Genomic DNA, 23,126 nt, shown 5'->3' with positions numbered 1-23,126 from the left:
AATGTGCTGACAGAACGCACTGCACGCACCTGCACACACCGCAGGGTACATGAACAGGTGGCTGTGTGTGAGATACGAACAGTGTGTGTGACAGTAGTGGTAAGATAATGACAAAATGAAGCAATGGTGAAATGTGTGTGTGTGTGTGTGTGTGAATGTGTGTGTGTGTGTGTATATACAAAATACATAAATAAAGTGTGTGTATCAAAAGTGTGTGGTGTGTGTGTGTGTGTGGTGGTCATGTCCTCGTTTAAAAAATCTCTCATATGCATATATTGATCGGAGGGGAGGGAGAGCGGAGGAGACGTATCACAGACCTCCCTTCCACACCTACACATGACCCGCACCCTCGTAATTCCAGGTCGGCATGCCAGGTAAACGCCAAAATGGTGATAAAATAATGTAAAATTTTGGTGAGGACTTAATACAATATTCATCGCGTCGTTTCATCGCACACTGCTGAAGACTTACTAACCTGACCAAAACCTGCAAAGCACTATCAAAGTCACTGTCTTGGATAACATACGTTCAAACACACATGAAATTAATCCGTAAATTTTTCGTATGATCTCTAAAATAACTGTCTAAATTTGTATATATCTCTACGCTATACCCAGTATGTCTGATGTTAATTTAACACTGCGGAAAAGATACATACAAATAACCACATATACTGTACCTTAATTTCTATTGCGTACTATACGAAAATACATTTTAATTCTCCGGGTGTAAAGGAAAGCGAAAGTCCAGAACCGATAATGAACGCCGAGAAAGAGCGTCATTTGTATGAAATATATATACAAACGTAAATATCACGATTAGATCGAGTTAAACTCAATCGAGCTCAAATTCGGCGGGTAATTTTAGATGAAACAAATATATACAAAATAAGCGACAGAGAGTGGATCGAGAGAACGGACAACATATACATCCAGTCTTCTTGATTGAATGGAACAAGTCAGTAGAGAAAACGTAAAACAGGTGGATATAGTCATAACCTAATACAAATTCAAAATACACTTGCAGTGTTTTGTTTGTTTCAAGTCACTGCCGATGGTGACCCCGAGGTCTCTTTCTTCTTGCACTATATGTAGTGGTTCGCCACCCATGTGGTATGTGTGGTTGCTGTTTCGGGATCCGATATGCATTACTTTACCAATTTTTCTGACCACCGAGTGATCTGGACCCGGTCTCTCTGGATAATTTCGCAGTCTGTTGTCGTGAGGGCCTTCCCACCCACCTTTGTGTCGTCGGCAAATTTTGAAAGATTGGATTTTAATCCTAGTTCTAGGTCGTTGATATATATGATGAAAAGTATGGGTCCCAGCACTGACCCCTGTGGCACTCCACTTGTGACCGGGAGCCACTCGGAGGCCTGTCCGTTGAGTACAACTCGTTGTTTTCTTCCAGTGAGCCAGTCTTTGATCCACGCTGTCAGAGTGTCGCCTAATCCCGCCGATCGTGTGGCACTGGAGGAGGAAGAGGAGGAGGAGGAGGAGGAGGAGGAGGAGGAGGAGTGGCTAGGTATTTGCTTGATAAGGCGGAAGTAAAAAAAAGAATTGGTGATGGTCAACAGACAGAGACAGGACAAGACGGCAGTTCATCACGTACATCACTATAGAGAAAAAAGTATTGGAACACGTATTTAACTTTGCTGAATTTTGTTTACTAATGTTTTGAATGTGTGTGTGTGTGTGTGTGTGTGTGTGTGTGTGTGTGTGTGTGTGTGTGTGTGTGTGTGTGTGTGTGTATCTGTGTGTGTATGTGTGTGTGTGTGTGTGAGACAGAGCAGGCAAGTAGGGATGTAAAAGATGTATGTCTGTGTATGTTGACAATCTCTTTAGTGCCTTATGTGGGTTTTTTTTTTTTTTTTTTCCTTTTCGTTGGTCCTTTAGTAACGGCAGTTTTCATGATGGGGCTCTTGGACGGCCTCAGCCCGTTACTAGCGCAGGGAATTAGTTTATCGTGGAGCCGGTTTTGCTTGTCTTATGCTACCCCCGTGGCTTCACTTGAGGCTATTTAGATTTTCACGAGAGTCCGGGTTCAAAGGTCATCAAAACCGCATGACTTGTGACATAGTTTTGACGACTAAAGGTTCTTGACTGTTGGTACTCATGGAGCTACTTTTACTTTGTTGTTTTTTCTTCATTTTTTCTGCTTCTTTTTCTTATCATCTTCTTTTCCTTCTCTTCTTATTTTCCTTCTTCATTTCTTATCTTCTTTTCTTATGTATTTCTTCTTCTTGTCTTATCTTCTTCGTCTTCTTTTCTTAACTTCTTATATTCTTTTTTTCTTCCTTTTCTTCTTCTTCTTCTTCTTCTTCTTCTTCTTCTTCTTCTTCTTCTTCTTTTTCTTCTTCTTCTTCTACTTCTTCTTTTCCTCCTCCTTCTTCTTCTTCTTCCTCTTCTTTTTCGTCTTCTTCTTTTTCTTCTTCTTCTTCTTCTTCTTCTTCTTCTTCTTCTTCTTCTTCTTCTTCTTTTTCTTCTTCTTTTCCTCCTTCTTCTTCTTCTTCTTCCTCTTCTTTTTCGTCTTCTTCTTTTTCTTCTTCTTTTTATTCTACTACTTTTCTTCTTCTTCTTCTTCTTCTTCTTCTTCTTTTTCGACCTCTTTTCTACTTATTTTTCTTCTTCTCATTATTATTATTATTATTATTATTATTATTATTATTATTATTATTATTATTATTATTATTATTATTATTATTATTATTATTATTATTATTATTATTATTATTATTATTATTATTATTATTATTATTATTATTATTATTATTATTATTATTATTATTATTATTATTATTATTATTATTATTATTATTATTATTATTATTATTATTATTATTATTATTATTATTATTATTATTATTATTATTATTATTATTATTATTATTATTATTATTATTATTATTATTATTATTATTATTATTATTATTATTATTATTATTATTATTATTATTATTATTATTATTATTATTATTATTATTATTATTATTATTATTATTATTATTATTATTATTATTATTATTATTATTATTATTATTATTATTATTATTATTATTACTACTATTATTATTATTATTATTATTATTATTATTATTATTATTATTATTATTATTATTATTATTATTATTATTATTATTATTTGCACCTATTTCTACTACTACTATTGCTAGTACTACTACTACTACTACTACTATTACTACTACTATTACTTCTGCTACTACTAATACTAATACTAATAGTACTACTACTTCTACTACTTATGCTAATACTGCTACTACGTAGCTACTACTACTACTACCACTACCAACACTACTATCACTACCACTAACACCACTACTACTATTACTACTACTACTACTATAACAGGGGGCATGCACGGCGCTGCTGCTCGGGACTGGAGTGGCGTTGGGGTTCAGTTTTGGCGCCACGGCCGTTGGACTCAGGCCGGAGCTCCTGCCAACCATGACCAACGCCTGCCCTGCTAACCTGACCATCCCTCCCCCTCCCCCGCCCCCCGTCACGTGAGTGAGAGAGAGAGAGAGAGAAATAATACTCTAACATATCCAAATCCTCTTATTCATAACCGTCTGTATCCAAATCAGCCTTATAGTAACGGTCTGTAACCAAATCCTTCTATTACTCCCCTTTCAACCCCTGACAGAGTGGCGGACTTGAACTACCCGGAGAAGTTCTTGGGGGTGTCGTACACGCAGCTGGGCGTCATCGGTCTCTTGGTGGGCCTCGTCTTCGGTATCTTGGTCAGTCTGCTCACAGGTAAGAGGCTTTTCACAGGTAACGGCAGATATTATAAACTTCGCATTAGTATTTATTAAGTTATGTGGCTAGTTTGGCTTATTAATTACATTTTTTTGTGACGGAGATAGTTAGAAGGGTAGTATTTTCGCTAGGTCGATAATTTTAAATACTCAGTCGTAAAAAGTGATATAAAAAATCAACAAAACCAATTAAGCACGACTTGAAAACGGGTCAAAAAGGACATATCATTCATATTGTCCATGCAGACTTATACGACGTTTAAAAAATCAGACGTGTCGAAATGTTTTTTTTTTTTTAAATGTGGGGTGTCTCTTTTACTTAAAATTGGTATTCCTATTCATCTTTTTTTTTTTTTTTTTACTTTTTCCCTTTTTACCTAAAGTATATCCCTGTTATTAGTGCACCTATGATCAGTCTGGTTACTGGTAAGATTTATGCTGCATGTAGTATATATGCGTCCTATCCTTGACGTGTTTTCGTATTGATTTTTTAACTATAGTCGGTTCCACGAGAGCTGGCGGAGATTTTCCTTCAGGGGTGGACTCGCGGGCTTGGCATCGTTGCTTGAGTGACGGTGTCTGCGCTGCTCATTGGCTGTTGCAGTCTACATACACACACAGTCAGCCAGCCAGACCGGACTACCCTTTGCCCGTGCATGGGAGGTGGGGGTAGTGACGTCACACGAGCCAAGACTCCTACTCAAGGATTATAATACTATAAGGATAGCTCACTGAGACGTCATCGATGACGTCATGACTGCGGTATGTCATCTGGTTCACTCACCCTGCTCTCACGGTATAAAATGTACTAGAAAACCCTTATTCATTCATATTTATGGTCAGATTTGGAGCTTTTTAGATTGCTAAGGATATGCAATCAAATTAGGCAGCTGTTGAGTTGGTAAACAGTACAGAGCAACATAATTATTTGAGAAATATGTTAGAAAAAGGTACCGAGAAACACTGCTGTCCACCACACATCGACGCTTACGTTCTCTCAAATTTCACCAACACCCACCCTCTACAATTTTACAGGGGTAACCAATCCTGTCATCAATATCGTTATAGATAATATAGAAGTTGGTATAGTCTTTGTGTATTCTTACTTATACATTGACCCCTTTATACATTATTTATATCATCCATTTGATATAATTTTCCTGATCCAACAGTAATACTTCAATTAATATAAATCTATATTAACTATTTTGATGACAGGATTAGCTACCCCTGCAAAGTTGCAGAAAACGAACGTTAATGAAACTTCAGAAAACGCAAACACCGTTACATGGCAGACAGCAACATTTCCCAGCAACCCCCATATAACATATTTCTCAAATATTTCCACCACTGCACACCACTGGCCAACTCAACAGCTGCCCAATTCAACCACATATCCCCAGCAACCAAAAAGAGCGCGAAATCTGACTATGAATGAATGACAAGATCAATAAGTAATGGCCCCCCAATACACTTTATATGGAGAGAGTGAACCAGATTGCATACGCGGTGCATTGTGGGTAAAAAAAATGCTTAGTAAGCTATCCTTATTATATAGGTTGAGCCACTGTAACACCCATTTACAGCACAAATCACCATTTTCACTGAGCACGCTGTGGTGAGAACACAGTGAAGTGAACCAGTTTTTCGCCCAGCACCATTTGTGTACATGTGTGACGTCTTCAGCGGTGCATTGTGGGTAAAACAAATGCTTAGTGAGCTATCCTTATAGTATTATTATAATCCTTGCTCCTACTCACCTCACCTGCCCCGCACGATGACACATTCTCGTAAATACTTCTGTTGTTCGCTTACATTATCTTTTACCTACAATTTAACAACTGCATTCCGTTCAGAAGACATTCCTTTATGAAATGTAATCATTTATAACAGTATTTCTTTAAATACTTACTCAGGAAATAATTATAAATATATAGTGTTATAAACATTTCGGAACACAGCTTTCACTTCAATTCACCGAAACGTCTTTATAATTGGTTATTGCTATTTTTTTCCCTGCGTATCGAAAGTTCTGCATTCACTGCCGAGTCTAATTGTACAAACAAAAATTGTCTGGCATGTGTCTGAGGCAAGATATAACGAATAAAACATAAACATGTACCACGAGAGCATCCACCCAGCCCGTTAAATCCTCTCTCTCTCTCTCTCTCTCTCTCTCTCTCTCTCTCTCTCTCTCTCTCTCTCTCTCAAATATATATAATATTAGATAGATGGACAGATAGATGGATAAGTAGATAGATTGATAGATAGACAGAGCTAGAGGGAGAATAGGGAAAAAGTAATGTAAAAGGAAAATTAAGAAACAAAAAGAAGCGAGATGAACAACAAAAAAATAAGAAAGAAAGGATAAGAAGAAGAAGAAGTAGAAGAAGAAGAGAGAGAGAGAGAGAGAGAGAGAGAGAGAGAGAGAGAGAGAGAGAGAGAGAGAGAGAACTGTGGGTCAGCAGCGGCGCGCGTAACGTCACTGCGCCAACTGGACTCACTTTGACAGATGTCTCGCGGCTGGCTGACTGTGTGTGTAAGTAGACTGTGGGCTGCTGTTTACTAGATCTAAGCTGCGGCAATATCATTTAACATGACAAAGCCTACCATCTCTCGCTCTCTGCTATCTCTTAAAATCAACACTACTGGTATATAAATGTAGTTATTCTTATAATCGCTCCTCCTTATGGCCATTTATTAATTTATTACCCACAAATAATAGAAACATATTTCAGGATTAATGACAGCATGATGAAAGAAATGAGAAACTTCTTGCCTCATGCCAATGTTTACGTTAGGAATCCGTAGCATCACTACATATTATGACTAAGCCAGGCCTAAAAATATACCAAGTACAGTAAATGAGTTAGTGTTAACGAATGACATTGTGTAGACTGTAGCCTAGCATTTTGTAGTGGTAAAAAGTATTAATTTTTTTTTTAGATTTAACAGTCTCTTCAGCCGCTGGACATTGTGCGTTTACGTGCAGCTCCGACTTAGTTTTGTTATGAATGTCGTTTCATTTGTATTTACAATAGTTCAAAAGGCACATATTTATCAATAAAGATATTAATGCATTAGTTTTTATCGGTGCAATCTATTACCTTACAACTCAAAAAGGGTTTAGGTTGCAATACAAAGTAAATTTTATGCTCGCTAGAACAAGTTAAGAATTGGCCAATGAGCGCGCAGCACCATCACCCAAGCAATGATGCCAGGTTCGCGAGTCCATCCTTGAAGGCTTAGGCCCGCCAGGTCTGGGAGATGCGACTATAGCAATGTTTTTTTTTATCAATTCATTATGAAAATATGCCTAAGTTTATATCAAAAGGGGAAACTAATATTTCCTGAGGAGAGAGTGATAGGGTGATGTGGCAGTAGCGCGGCTCAGTGGAGCCGTGCCTAAAGGCTCAAGTTAGATTCAATAAACTATAACACTGACATGCAATGTTATGAATTCACACACACACACACACACACGGCCCGGTAGCTCAGGGGTAGAGCGTCTGGCTCACAACAAGAAGGACCGGGGTTCAATTCCCCGACCGGGTGAAGATAAGTTGGGTTTATCTTCTTTCACGTGTAGCCCCTGTTCACCTAGCAGTGAGTAGGTACGCGACGTCAGGCAAGGAGTTGTGACCTCGTTGTCGCGGTGTGTTGTGTGTGAGTGGTCTCAGTCCTACCCAAAGATCGGCACTACGAGCTCTGTGCTCTTCCGTAGGGGAACGGCTGGCTGTCTCGAGAGAGACCCACAACAGACCAAGAGGTGAATTACATACACACACACACACACATTCCGTAGGGGAATGGTTGGCTGTCTCGAGAGAGACCAGCAATAGACCAAGAGGTGAATTACACACACACATTCCTTAAGGGAATGGTTGGCTGTCTCGAGAGAGACCCGCAACAGACCAAGAGGTGAATTACACACACACACACACACATTCCGTAGGGAAATGGTTGGCTGTCTCGAGAGAGACCCGCAGCAGACCAAGAGGTGAATTACACACACACAGGCGCTGTATATACTTTATTGTTGAAGTTCCAGTGATTCCCAAACTGGGGGCCATGGCCTCCTGGGCGCCATGGCCTCCTGGGGGGCCATAAAGCAGAATGTAGGGGGCCATAATCTGAGGGCATTTCAATAATTATATGAGATTCAGCAAAATCAAAATACAAATTTTCTTATTAATACTTAACAAATGAAAAATAACAAACGGAATCAATAAAATTTTATATGGACTTAATGAGTGTAGGACTGTGGACAGTCACTGTAGTCACGGGTTATGGTTGGGGGGAGGGGGAGCATGGACCAGGATCATGTATGAAAAGTGAGTAACGACCAGAAAAAAAATTGGGAACCACTATTCTAAAGGATGTAAGGTAGCTCTTAGTGAAGCTAATCAATTTGTGGTATTTTTTACAATTGAGGAAACAGTTCAAGGGCAAAAAAGAGGAAACAATATTAAAAAAAAAAAAGCCCGCTACACACTGCTCCTAAAAAAGAGTCAAGAGGAATGGCCGAAAGATAGGTCAATTTCGGGAGGAGAGGTGTCCTGATACCCTCCTCTTGAAGGAGTTCAGCAGGAAATACAGATAAAGAAAGATTGCCCCAGAGTTTACCAGCGTGAGGGATGAAAGAGTGAAAATGCTGGTTAACTCGTGCGTAAGGAATTTGGAGAGTAAAGGGATGAGCTTGAGTAGAAAGTCGTGCGGCGAGGCCATGGGAGTTGGCAGCTCGGAAAAGCAGTCAGGGTGAAAATATCGATAGAAGATAGAAAGAACATGGCGGCGGAATATAAGAGGTAGAAGACTATCAGTAAGAGGAGGATAGCTGATGAGACGAAGAGCCTTAGACTCCACTCTGTCCAAGAGAGCTGTGTGAGTGGAGCCCCCCACACGTGAGATGCATACTTCATACGAGGGCAGACAAGGCCCCTGTATATGGATAGCAACTGTGCGGGGGAGAAGAACTGGCGGAGACGATACAGAACGCCCAACCTCGAGGAAGATGATTTAGTGAGAGAGGAGATGTGGAGTTTCCAGTTAAAATTTTGAATTAAGGCTTTACCGAGGATGTATAGTGTTGACGAAGGTGACAGCTGAGTGTTGTTGAAGAATAGGGGATAGGTGTTTGAAAGATTGTGTAGAGTTGATAGGTGAAGAAATTGGGTTTTTGAGGCAATGAAGGACACAAGGTTCCTTTTACCCCAATTGGAAATGATAGCAAGCCTCCAGTCTGGAGTCTTGTAATTCCTGTTGAGAGGGTCTTCTGTTGAATGAAGTTGAATAATGCAGAATGGAGTCGTCAGTGTATGAGTGAATAGGACAGTTTGTTATGAAAAGAAAATAATTGATGAATAACAGGAAGAGGGTGGGTGATAGGACAGAGCCCTCTGGACCACCACTGTTGATAGGTTTAGGGGAAGAACAGTGACCATCTACGAAAGCAGAGATAGAACGGCCGGAAAGGAAACTGGAGAGAAAGGAACAGAGAGAAGGATAGAATCCGAAAGAGGGAAGTTTAGAAAGCAAAGAGCTGTGCCAGACCTTATCGAAAGCTTTCGATATGTCTAGCACAACTGAGAAAGTTTCACCAAAACGGCTAAGAGAGAATAACCAAGAGTCAGTTAAGAAATTAAGATCGCAAGTAGAACGCCCCTTGCGGAACCCATGCTGGCGATCAGATAGAAGGTCAGAAGTGGAAAGGTGCTTTCGAATCTTCCGGTTAAGGATTGATTCAAAAGCTTTAGATAGACAGGAAAATAAAGCTATAGGGCGGTAGTTTGAGGGATTGGAATGGTCACCATTCTTAGGCACAGGCTGTGTGAAGGCGTATACTTCTAGCAGGAAGGAAAGGTAGACGTTGAAAGGCAGAGACGAAAGAGTTTGACAAAGGCAGAGTGCCAGTATGGAAACACAGTTTTTAAGGACAATAGGAGGCACTCCATCAGGTCCATAAGCCTTCTGAGAGCTGAGGCCAGAGAGGGCATAGAAAACTTCATTCATAAGAATCTTCATGACAGGCATAAAGGAGTCGGATGGGGGATAAGTAGGAGGAATATGCCCAGGATCGTCCAGAGTGGAGTTTTTACAGAAAGTTTGAGAGAAGAGTTCAGCCTTAGAGATAGATGAGACGGCGGTGCTGCCGTCAGGGTTATTGGTTTTATTAGCATCATCATTGTTATCATTTTGTTATCATTATTATTCTCTCATCTCTTATTAACACTCATTTTTTCAACAATTTTTTTGTTTTCTTCCTTCCACCACCCTTTTGTTTTATTTGTTTTATTAAATTTGCTTACTCTTTATTTGCTTTATCTCTTTAACGTTTTCGATGAATTAGCTCCAACGCTGGTAACTCCTACTTTAGCTAGTGTAGGAAACCCATAAAAAAATGTACATGCTAACGTTTATTACCTATTTTCAATCACGTACAGTGTGTGTGTGTGTGTGTGTGTGTGTGTGTGTGTGTGTGTGTGTGTGTGTGTGTGTGTGTCTTCATTCTGGCTCGCCATGACCACAACGCAACTCCCAATGAAACGAGAGAGAGAGAGAGAGAGAGAGAGAGAGATTTACATAGATTTACATAGAAAATCAGACCACACAGACCCCATGGTCCAGACTAGGTGGTCTGTCCTTAAACCTAGTACAAGTGATTCTACATTAATCAGATGGCTCCAAAACTTTGCATTTCAACTCGTTAATATCAAGTTCAAGGAAGTGACGGTCGAGCTTGTTTTTAAAGGAGTCAATCGTGTTACACTGAACCACTGAAGGTGGGAGCTTATTCCATTCTCGCACTACAACGTTGGTGAAGAAAAATTTGGTCCAGTCTGAATTTACTTGTCTACAATTGAGTTTTATGCCATTGTACCTCCTTCGCAAAGTGTCATCGATCATAAACAATTTTGATCTGTCTACATTCGTGAAACCATTAAGTATTTTAAAACATTCGATCAGTTTTCCTCGGAGGCGAAGTTTCTCAAGAGAGAACATGTTAAGGGTGGAAACCCTTTCTTCGTAGGATTTGTTGGGCAAGGAAGGGATCATTTTTGTTGCCCTACGCTGAACACCTTCTAATTTAGCAATGTCCTTTGCATGGTGGGGAGACCAAAACTGTACCGCATATTCCAAGTGGGGTCTGACTAAACTATTGCAGAGCGGAAGTATTACATCTTTATTCTTGAATAGAGTTTCTTTTAATGAAGCCCAACATTCTGTTCGCTTTATTTGCTGCATCGATGCATTGCTGTGAGAATTTGAGGTTTGACATGATTTTGACCCCCAGGTCCTTAACTCATTGAACGCTTTTGAGTTTAACGCCATGCATTTCGTAATCGAACTTCTTATTTCTTGTTCTAACTTGAAGGACCTGTTACTTTTCTACTTTAAAGGGCATCACCCATCTATCGAACCAAGCTGAAATTTTGTGCAAATCCTCTTCAAGGCTTTGCCTGCCTTCGTCAGTGAGAACTGAGTTACCAATCTTTGTGTCATCTGCAAATTTATTAATGAGATTATTGAGTCCAACATCCACATCGTTGATGTAAATAATGAAGAGCACTGGGCCAAGAACCGAGCCCTGAGGGACGCCACTATTGACCGGCGCCCACTCTGAGTTAAATCCGTCAATCACTACTCTTTGTTGTCTGTTGCTCAACCAACTCGCGATCCATTGGTGAACTTGTCCGTCAATATCTATTTGCTTTAATTTATAAAGTAATTTACGATGCGGGACTTTATCAAACGCTTTCTGGAAATCAAGATAGACTATGTCCAACGATTTGGTTACGTCATAAACTGAGAAGAGGTCGTTTTAAAAGGTCAATAGGTTTGACAGGCAGGATCTTTTGCTACGGAAGCCATGTTGTTAATCCCCAATTAATGAGTAGCTTTCAAGGTAGCTCACAATTTTGTCTCTAATTATGCTCTCAAGTAGCTTACCTACAACTGAAGTTAGACTAATGGGCCTGTTATTACCTGGTATTTTTTTGTCTCCTTTTTTAAAAATCGGTGTCACGTTAGCCTTTTTGCAATCCGAAGGGACGACTCCTTGTCGCAAGGACATACTGAATACGGTTGTGAGGGTGGAAAGTATTTCGCTCTTTGTTTCTTTAAGCAGTATAAGATATATTTTGTCGGGTCCGGGATTTTTATTTGTTTTAAGTGATTGGAGAGCTTTAAGGACTTCATCGGTTGTTAATTCAAAGTTAGGCAATGCATGCTCAAGATTTACATTAGTACTGGTGTTGGTGGTAGTGGTAAAATGACTGTTAGTATTAAACACCGAGGAAAATGAATTGTTTAATAGGTTTGCAACGTGTTGGCTGTCAGTCACTGGTGCACCGTTACTATTTGTTAGGTCCAATTCCACTTCTGATCGCCTTTCTGTTGTTTATGTAACTGAAAAAGGAGAGAGAGTGGTGGCAAAAGAGAGAGTAGGACGATTATAAGGACGAAGAGGTGGAAAGAGAGAGAGAGAGAGAGAGAGAGAGAGAGAGAGAGAGAGAGAGAGAGAGAGAGAGAGAGGAAGAAAGAAGGTAGGGCAGTTGGGAGGGGGAGGAGGAAAGAGGAAAGGAAGCAACCATGTGTGTGTGTGTGTGTGTGTGTGCTCTAGACCGCATTTTTACCCGCTCCTTCCTGGTATTGCAATGAGTCGGCACTTAGAGAGCCGCGGACCACTATGTTCTCGCAGCTACAGACCCACAATATTGTTAGTGTTGATGGTGATGTTGGTGGTGGTGGTAGTGGATGTGTATTATGTTTTTAGTATTGTTGATGTTATCTTCCTCATGGTCTTGCTCTGCTTCTTTTTTCTATCGTCCCTCTTCGTCTTCTCATATTTCTTGTTTGTATTTTTATTGTTCCTCTTTTCCTTTTTATTTATTTTTTCTTATTATCTTTATACTCTTTCCCGCCTTTATTCTTCGACTTCTTCTTCTTCTTCTTCACCTCTTTTTCTGCTTCTTTTTTATTATTTTTATTCTTCTTTTCTTTTTTCTTTTTATTATTATTATTATTTTCCGTCTTCTTCTTTTTCTTCTTTTTCTACTTCTTCTTCTCCTTCTTCTTCTTCTTCTTCTTCTTCTTCTTCTCTCTCTCTATCTCTCTCTCTCTCTCTCTCTCTCTCTCTCTCTCTCTCTCTCTCTCTCTCTCTCTCTCTCTCTCTCTCTCTCTCTCTCTCTCTCTCTCTCTCTCTCTCTCTCTCTCTCTCTCTTATATATATGTATATATATATATATATATATATATATATATATATATATATATATATATATATATATATATATATATATATATATATATATATATATATATATATATATATATATATATATATATATATATATATATATATATATATATATATATATATATATATATATATATATATATATATATATATATATATATATATATATATATATATATATATATATATATATATATATATATATATATATATATATATATATATATATATATATATATATATATATATATATATATATATATATATATATATATATATATATATATATATATATATATATATATATATATATATATATATATATATATATATATATATATATATATATATATATATATATATATATATATATATATATATATATATCGATAAATAGATAGATAGATACATATGCATATATATATATATATATATATATATATATATATATATATATATATATATATATATATATATATATATTTATATATATATATATATTTACTATCCATATCAGAGCCCATGACATACCGTTTTTCGCAAATATCTTTCAAACGAAGACTCGGATCAGCATGGGGCTTTGGCACAGATTGTTTCACACACTCCGCTAATTTTTGACGCTATTGTGCAATGCCAGATGCGGTTAATTATGGCGTTTACTCTTGACTGTGATGACAAAACCTGCGTGAGCCACTTACACATTCGAACAGGTGAGGCGTGACGTATTTGTGACGTTTATCCACCCCCTATCTCCACCCCTGGCTTCCCCTACTCCCATCCCTCCCTTTCCCTCACTCCTGCCCTCCTCCTTCTCCCCCGCACTCTCTCCCCGCGCCAGCTTTCTCCCTCATAACCCCCCCCCCCCCCACTCTCTCTCTCTCTCTCTCTCTCTCTCTCTCTCTCTCTCTCTTGGTGTACATGCGATGTGAAGCGTTGCACACACATGACTTGTCTATAATGGCGGATAACTCGAAAGTATATGCTAAGTATGGTAGGGTGTTTTATGCACACGACCTTAATTCCTGCTCCAGCGTAACTGAATGTTGGTTAAGTGCTGTATGAGGTTTGTTTGGCAATTGTTCACCCATTGAAAGTTGTACGAGTATATAACCCTCCTTCCCATTGGTTACGTTGAGCGTATGATGGCATGAAGCACGTAGCTGACGCTTGATCATTTATAGGAAATCGCTTAAGAGACGGAAAGGAATAGGGGTGGAATTGAAGCGGGAATTCATTGCAGAGTAAAATCGCGAAACAAAATTGGAGAAATATATGAATATTTTATTCTGATATTAGGAAAAGACTGCCATACGATATGGGTTCATGTAGATATGTTAAAAGGTCATAGCACACAAAAATAGTCAGCGAGGATATGATGCGTGGATTAGTAATGTAAATAACTGACCACATGTTACTTTAATATTCATCACCATCGACAAACAGGTCATCCTCGTCATCACTGTTGATGCTGATGCAGACGGCATCTAATTTATATTTATCTGCCATTAATTCAAGTCATACGTGTGCATGGATTCACATCTCGTGTACAGCGCAAGTGAGAGAGAGAGAGAGAGAGAGAGAGAGAGAGAGAGAGAGAGAGAGAGAGAGAGAGAGAGAGAGAGAGAGAGAGAGAGAGAGGTGGGGCGGGGGAGGGGGGAGGTATGGGGCAGAAAGATGGCGGGGGCAGAGAGTGCGGGGGAGAAGGAGGAGGGCAGGAGTGAGGGAAAGGGAGGGATGGGAGTAGGGGAAGCCAGGGGTGGAGGTAGGTGGTGGATACACGTCACAAATACGTCACGCCTCACCTGTTCGAATGTGTAAGTGGCTCACGCAGGTTTTGCCATCACAGTCAAGAGTAAACGCCATAATTAACCGCATCTGGCATTGCACAATAGCGTCAAAAATTAGCGGAGTGTGTGAAACAATCTTTGCCAAAGCCCCATGCTGATCCGAGTCTTCGTTTGAAAGATATTTGCGAAAAACGGTATGTCATAGGTTCTGATATGGATAGTAGTTATATATATGTCTGTCTAAGTGTCCGTTTCCTTGTGTAGTACCTAACTATACTCATCTACCTTTGTATCTGCAATCTCCATCCACCTATGAATCTATTCATTTATGTATATATGTACATGTATATCTATTCCAATCTTTCTAGTCATCTATGAGTATACCTATGTACCTCTTTATCTATTCACCTGCGTATGTTTGTGATTCAGGCAAGTCCCGAGGCCACCGCGTGGATCCCTTGATGGTTCATCCGTGGGTTCGCTGGGCCGTTCCGAAACCTGAGGAGCTGGAGAAGCGCGTCAAGGCCCACTCCTACGACAACAAGATATCGACGAAGTTTTGACCGCCGTGGGACAACTAAGTGTGCTAGATACCAAGATTGCTGAGTGCCGTCCACTTTGATCTTGCACACAATGGAGAAAAAAGAGAAAAGGATGGTAACCATAATTTCGACAAAGTTTATTTGTTTGAAGCAGAAGAACTGAGTTCACAAGTACCTCATCTGATCGTCTTCATATTTGCCTATTTTTTAATGAACATAGGTCTGCATTATAAGTTCACTCCTATGAACCACTTTTATGAGTCATTAGTTACTTGGAGCATATTAATTTTCTCTGCTAGTTATATTTAAAAACTGTGCCTCCGTGCTGACACCCTGCCTGGTCAAACTCTTTCGCCTCTGCCTGTCAACATCTACCTTTCCTTCCTGCTGGAAGTACGCCTTCATACAGCCTGTGCCTAAGAAGGGTGACCGTTCCAATCCCTCAAACTACCTCCCTATAGCTTTACTTTCTGTCTATCTAAAGCTTTTGAATCAATCCTTAACCAAAAGATTCAAAAGTACCTTTTCACTTCTGACCTTCTATCTGATCGCCGGTATGGGTTCCGCAAGGGGTGTTCTACTGGCGATCTTCTTACTCTCTTAATTGATTATTGGTCCTCCCCCTAGACATAGCGAAAGCCTTCGATAGAATCTGGCACAACTCTTTGCTTTCTAAACTGCCCTCTTTGGCATTCTATCCCTCTCTGTTCCTTTATCTCCATTTTCCTTTCCAGTCGTTCTATCTTTGCTGTGGTAGATGGTCACTGTTCTTCCCCTAAACCTATCGACAGTGGTGTCCCACAGGGCTCTGTCGTATCACTCACTCTCTTCCTGTTCTTCATCAATTATTTTCTTTCCATAACAAACTGTCCTATCCACTCATACGCTGACGACTCCACTCTGCATTATTCAACTTCTTTCAACAGAAGACCCTCTCTACAGGAGTTATGTACATGACTCCAGACTGGAGGCTGCAGAATGCTTAATCTCAGACCTTGCTATGATTTCCGATTGGGGTAAAAGGAACCTTGTGTCCTTCAATGCGTCAAAAACCCAATTTCTCCACCTATCGACTCGACACAATCTTCCCTATTCTTCAACAACACTCAGCTGTCACCGTCTTCAACACTAAAGATCCTCGGTCTATCCTTAACTCAAAATTTTAACTGGAAACTTCAAATCTCCTCTCTCACTAAATCAGCTTCCTCGAGGTTGGGCGTTCTGTATCGTCTCCGCCAGTTCTTCTTCCCCGCAAAGTTGCTATCCATATACAGGGGCCTTGTCCGCCCTCGTATGGAGTATGCATCTCACGTGTAGGGGGGCTCCACTCACACAGTTGTGTTGGACAGAGTGGAGTCTAAGGCTCTTCGTCTCATTAGCTCTCCTTCTCTTACTGATAGACTTCTACCTCTAAAATACCACCGCCATGTGTCCTCTCTATCTTCTATCAATATTTTCACGCTGTCTGCTCTTCTGAACTTGCTAACTACATGCCTCCCCCCCTCCTGCGGCGTCGCCGCACACGACTTTCTACTCTAGCTCATCTCTTTACTGTCCAAATCCCTTACGCACGAGTTAACCAGCATTTTCACTCTTTCATCCCTCACCCTGGTAAACTCTGAAACAATCTTCCTTCATCTGTATTTTCTGCTGCCTACGACTTGAACTCTTTCAAGAGTAGGGTATCAGGACACCTCTCCTCCCGAGATTTTACCTATCTTTCGGCCACTCCTCTTGTATGAGCAGTGAGTAGCGGGCTTTTTTTTATTATTGTTTACTTTATTTTTTTTTTGCCCTTGAACCGTTTCCTCTACTGTAAAAAAAAATAATATTGCGCAAGTATGCCAAGAAGAGTATATAAGTGAAAGTGAAGCATGTGGAATGCAACGAAGGGGAGACAACTTTTAGATCTTAAAGTTGTTAATGTCGCTTAGAGTTGGTAATAAGTGACATCAAAAGCCTGATTTTTTAAACGCCGTTCTAGTCTTCACTAGAGTCCGATACAAATATGAAGTCAGATTTGGTGGGGCTCGAACTTCTCAACAGCGCTGCCGCATCACCCCTAAACATCACTATCTCCCTCATATGGTACCTACGTACAATTTGAAATAGCGTATAAAATATTCTGTATATATAAATATAATAAGATTTGGCAGCGCTATGGCCAGGGAACTCCCCGAGTGGGCTCCGCCCAACTGACTTCATAACTGAGTTGGACTATAACAACGATGTGGCTGATTTGTTCCTTTTAATATGTTTTCAAGGCGTGCTTAGTTTTTTTTTTTTTTCACTTTTACGAGTGAGTTTGTAATATGTACTTTGTGAAAATTCAATACTTCGAGTTAACTCCCAAAAATGGAAGTGATAATCCAAATTAGCCACATAATATAACTGTTGACAAATACTAGTACGACGTTTAAAAAAAATCTGGCGTTAGAATTGGGCAGCTTGGAGGACGGCCGAGAGACTTGCGCAGTATCTAGGAATTATTTTGACGGGGTTCAACGCCGTGGTGAGTCCTGCTTATCTGGAACAGTTTAATACATAAACATCACTGACAGACCATATATATATATATATATATATATATATATATATATATATATATATATATATATATATATATATATATATATATATATATATATATATATATATGACCTTCAACTAATAATTGGGAGGTGCTTTTATCTCATCAACCCCTCACCACTGAAATACGGCCCTAGACACGGAGAAGTATGGGTGTATTAAAGTTCATTCCCTTGGTGGGTAAGAAACGAGAATGTGCCTTCACTCCTTTCTCAAAGAAGTTTTAAAAGAGATATTAAAAGTAAAATGCATTGTTTTTTTTTTTTTCTTTTTTTCTACAGCAGAGGAAACCTATATAATTGCTAAATGCCTTCCCACTGATTTTGAGCAGGCGGAAAAATAATAAACATCAAAGGAAGATTCTTCAGCTCATTTTCAATACAATTTCAATCGACATGGAAAAGATTCATTGATTCATTATTTTTAGTATTACAAAAATATATAAGAAAGGAAAGTGCTGGTCATCCCGCATTGCAGCAGTTATCTCAAATGTCAAGGCCATGAAATGTTGAAGTGTATTCACCTCTGCCTGGAAGCAATTTTTTGGTAAGTGAAGAAGAAAAGGAAACATTTGAAACCCCGTACCTCTGATGCACGAGAACCAATGCAAAGTGTTTTGCAGATGCAGAAACTGAAGCTTGCAAAAATACCACCACCTTACGGTAAGCACGAGAAAGAGAAAGAGATTGTCTGGAAACGAAGAATATTGTCTGGAAGTAGAGAAGAAAAGGATATATTTGAAACCCTTTCCTTTATGCCCACAAGAAACAGTGCAAGGTGTTTAAATTAAAGATGAAATGAAGTGTACAAAAATTTCATCCGTTTACATTAAGCAAGAGAAAGAAGAGAAATTGATTGTGCCTTCACCTCTCTCTGAAAGAAATTTCAATAAGTAGAAAATAAAATATTTGAACCTCTTACCTATATTGCAAAAGAAACGATGCAAAGTGTTAAGAATGACGAGGAAGAAACTGGAGTGTACTAAATGTCATCCCGTTACGCTTAGCGAAAGAAGAAAAGAAAATTGATAGTGTTTTCTCTGTTTTCTCTGTCTGGAAACAATTTTAAGTGCAGTAGAAAGATGAATAATTGAAACCCTTTACCTACGATACACAAGAAATTATGCAAAATGTTTAAAAAAAGTGAGAAAAACTGAAGTGTACAAAAAGCAATCTCTGTACATTTCGCAAGAAAAAGTAGAGAAAATTGATAGTTTTTCACCTTTCTCGGCGGAATAGATCAATTGGATTCTAGTGAGTGTTTTTCACGTTCATGCTACGGAAGAACGGGCAAACTGCCACCAAGGTCATAAAACTACCTCTGGAAATGCTCAAAACTCCTACGAATGCCTTGTCAATTATGTGCGCTTGGGCGCCGAAATGTTTAAAAATATGACCCTTCACACACATTTGCCAAGGCTTTCGTAGGAGTTGTGGGCCTTTCCATGAGTAATTTCCTGACGCTAGCGACAAGGGTTCTGCACCATGAATATGAAAAATCACTAATGAGAATTTGACTCATCTTTGTGGCCTTGGGAAATATATTGCTTGTGAGAGCCGTGAGCGTCTGAGAATACGGATCCAGACTGTACTAACCTTGGGACCTTCCTACCAGTACCTACTATAAATAGATAGCACCGCATTCTGGGTGACTGTGTCGAGTCCTTCCACGTGTCTTTTACTTTGCTTCTTGATGATTCTAACCTGTGAGGTGAACGGCTGTGGGTGGGAGTGAGGAAAGAGAAAGAGAGGAATGAAAGATGAAGAAGGGATAGAGTGAAGATATGAGAGAATGAGACTGTAGAGGAGCCGGAAGAAGGAAGAGTGAAAGGAGAGGTTGAAGGACAGGTAAGACTGGTTAGAAATATTGCCGATTTGCCCTTTGATTTATAGCCAAGGAAATAAAGAACAATTTGATCTTCACACAAGAGGCTTTTCCTGTATATTTTTACGATTGTATATGTTATCTATGTTTATTTTTACGTGGAATGGAATGTCCTTCCAAATGAGATTCTCTTGTTGACATCGACTAGCAAAAGTCAACACCCTCCTGTTAACTCATCAGGCATTGTTTCCACCCCCCCCCCCCCCCTTTAATTTTATTTTTTTCTTCCTTTACTGTCATTGTCTGTTTGCGTCTATGTTATACTATATTTTCTGTTTCCCCTCGATGCCCTTTCGTGAATTTCAATATAATAGTGGGAACTCTTAAATTCTGATGCCGGTTTAGGGCTATAAAAATTATTGTATAGTGATGTTCCGTCCAGAGAAGAAGAAAAGGGAGAGGAATAAAGGACGAAGGAAAAGGAGGAAGAAAAGGAAAGAAATAAGAATCAAAGCAGCGAAGAGAGAGAGAGTTTACATATATGTATTTTCACAGCACGGTTCCAAGATCATTTTATTAGATCTCCAGACAATATGAAGCGCGTCATAACCTGGTATCAAAAAACATCTTTGTATTATAAGCAGCCGGCTCTGTTTATCCTGCAGTATTATGTTTTTTTTTTTAGGTTAACAAGGGACCATAAGACAGTGGTAGTTGCGGCGCCATGGTTTGGCCCCAATCAGTCACTCAATGGCGTACGGATATCATGTCCAGTCACGACTTAGATGAGAACCCACACCGACAGACGAGGATAAAAGCACAAAAAGGAGAAAAAGAATAATTAGAGCAAGAACAAGAAAAAAATGAAATAGTGAAGTATTAGTAGAGGAAGGAGGAGAAGGAGAAAAGGACGAAGGAAAAGAGATAGAAGTTTTATTAGTAGCAGTAATAGTGTTAGTAGTTATAGATGATGAAGAAGATAAAGGGAAAGAAGAAAACCTAGAACAAGAATGAGAAGAACAATAACAACTACAAAGAGTGAAATAGAAGAAGGAAAAAAAGAAGGAGGAAAGAAAAAAAGAAAAAGAAAAAGAAAAAAGGAAGAAAAGGAGAAAAGAAGAAAAAGAAAGAGAAAAAAAAGAGTACCGTTACTGTCACTGAACTTTTGGGAACAGAATCATCACGTTTATTATTTTTTTCGGTGATAACATTATATTTTTTCTTTGTCTTTCACTCAGTAGTTGCAGCATTATTGTCAGTGACTGGACGAAAGATAAACTAACACGTATAGTCTTTCACATTTCTTTGTGTATTGCTGCTATGCATGAGATGAGTATGTGTGTGTGTGTGTGTGTGTGTGTGTGTGTGTGTGTGTGTGTGTGTTCATGTTTAAAAAATGTACTTGCTCGCTCATACTCCCGGTATCAGTCCTCGTGTATTCCTCTATTGTGTGAGCTCCCTCCTCCCATCCCGCCTTCCCGTGTGTCGAGTGAACTGTATGGTTGTTCAGTGAGTCATTGTCGAATGTGGGAGAAATTATGTTATCGTTTTAGTAAGTTGTAATCACTGTGTATTCTTGGCGCAGATTGTTGTTAAAGGCTCACACATTTTTTTATAACACTGAAGAAATTGTAATAATTTTTGTTATTATTCTGTGTAATCATGGTGCAGATTCTCGCAAAAAAATGTCCACACTGTTTTATGCATAGGCTACAGATGTGTCGTATGTATGTATATATATATATATATATATATATATATATATATATATATATATATATATATATATATATATATATATATATATATATATATATATATATATATATATATATATATATATATATATATATATATATATATATATATATATATATATATATATATATATATATATATATATATATATATATATATGATAGTTGACCATCAAGGAAATATGTATACTCGTTTTAATGAAATATATAATTATCCTGTCATTCATGACATTATCACAAAAAATGTTTCATATTCAAATTTATTCGTTTATTTCTTAATTTATTAGTCTCGTTAGCTTATTTGTTTACTCATTCTCATAATATATACGCTGTACCCATACCCGCATTATACGCAACACTTCCAATATACATTACTGTCACATTATTCCTCTGTATTGTTACCCTTAGAGAGAGAGAGAGAGAGAGAGAGAGAGAGAGAGAGAGAGAGGGGGGGTTGTTTAAATACCTGGCAGGAGAATCTTTTGGGCAAAACAGCTGATGAAATTAACACAACACTGACTCACTTCTTAACTGACCAAATAGAAATATATGTACCTAAGCAGAAATGTGATATGTACAAACCCAAGCCAAAGTGGATGACGAATAAGTGAGAAAGCAAGTTATTGCAAAAGAGAAAGCATTCAAACGACTCAAATCAAGAAAACTACACTCAGAGTTCAGGAGTACAGGAAAGAGAGAAACCTAACCACACATCTAGTGAAACGGGCAAAAGTTGCATTCCAGAAGAAGCTGTGTGAAGATGTAAAACAAAACCCCAACCACTTCTGGGGCTATAGAAGGAGCTTGACAGCTCTGAAATAGAATGTGGTGCGCGTGAAAAGAAGCGATGGGCATGTGACTGAAGATGGTTATGAGACTGCAAATGAATTTAACAAAGCATTCCAAATTGTATATATAAGTGAGTCAGTAGATGATCTACCAACAAGCAACGTCACCTACAAGGGCCCAGTGCTCAATAATATCATCATCACTGTTGAAATGGTGGACGCCCTACTAAGTAAGGTGAATGTTAGTAAATCAATGGGACCTGATGGAATCCACCCAGAGCTATTGATTTTGGACCCTCCTTTTTCTTGCATTTAGTCTTTATATTTTATTTTATTTGCATCAACTTGTATTAAACAACTTTTTTATCACTCATTAATTACTCCATAAATGATCTCACCGTCTCGTATCCCTGGTAGCGTGATCCGGCTTAAGTTGTTATTGGAGACTAGTGTTCGGGGATAGACAAGGAAAAAATATAATATACATTTATTTAAAATTAAATGAAAATAATTGCCTTACGCAATATTTTACGCTCAGACGATCATATTCAGTAATGGATACAACATATGACAAACGACATGTCTTAAACATAATACTAAAATATGTACTCAATTGTTGCCAATAATAATAACACTCATCATTCCACAAGCAATGGTTTGTATCTCTCTGCTTGCATCGCAATAATTAAGTACTCTCCTCACAAATCCTAATAACACATCCTATAGTATGATCTACTGCAATTCACGGAAAAAAAAACAAATCATACCACACGCAGTGGTTTCCATCTCTGCTTAACATCGC

At 38.5% G+C, this 23,126-nt stretch overlaps 1 protein-coding gene across 1 annotated transcript; it reads left to right on the top strand.

Moving 5' to 3' along the window:
• Nucleotides 1-3,349: 3,349 nt before the first annotated feature.
• LOC126997908 (sodium-coupled monocarboxylate transporter 2-like) lies at nt 3,350-17,969 on the top strand. Its single transcript, XM_050859120.1, has 3 exons — nt 3,350-3,523; nt 3,664-3,776; nt 15,254-17,969. The coding sequence occupies exons 1-3, from the start codon at nt 3,465-3,467 to the stop codon at nt 15,385-15,387; spliced, it is 306 nt and encodes a 101-aa protein (XP_050715077.1). The 5' UTR covers nt 3,350-3,464; the 3' UTR covers nt 15,388-17,969.
• Nucleotides 17,970-23,126: the final 5,157 nt, after the last annotated feature.

This window comes from Eriocheir sinensis, chromosome 13 (assembly GCF_024679095.1).
Source record: "Eriocheir sinensis breed Jianghai 21 chromosome 13, ASM2467909v1, whole genome shotgun sequence".
Lineage (NCBI taxonomy): Eukaryota > Metazoa > Arthropoda > Malacostraca > Decapoda > Varunidae > Eriocheir > Eriocheir sinensis.
The sequence above is the reverse complement of the archived record's forward strand: the minus strand, read 5'-3'. Positions and strand labels throughout refer to the sequence as shown.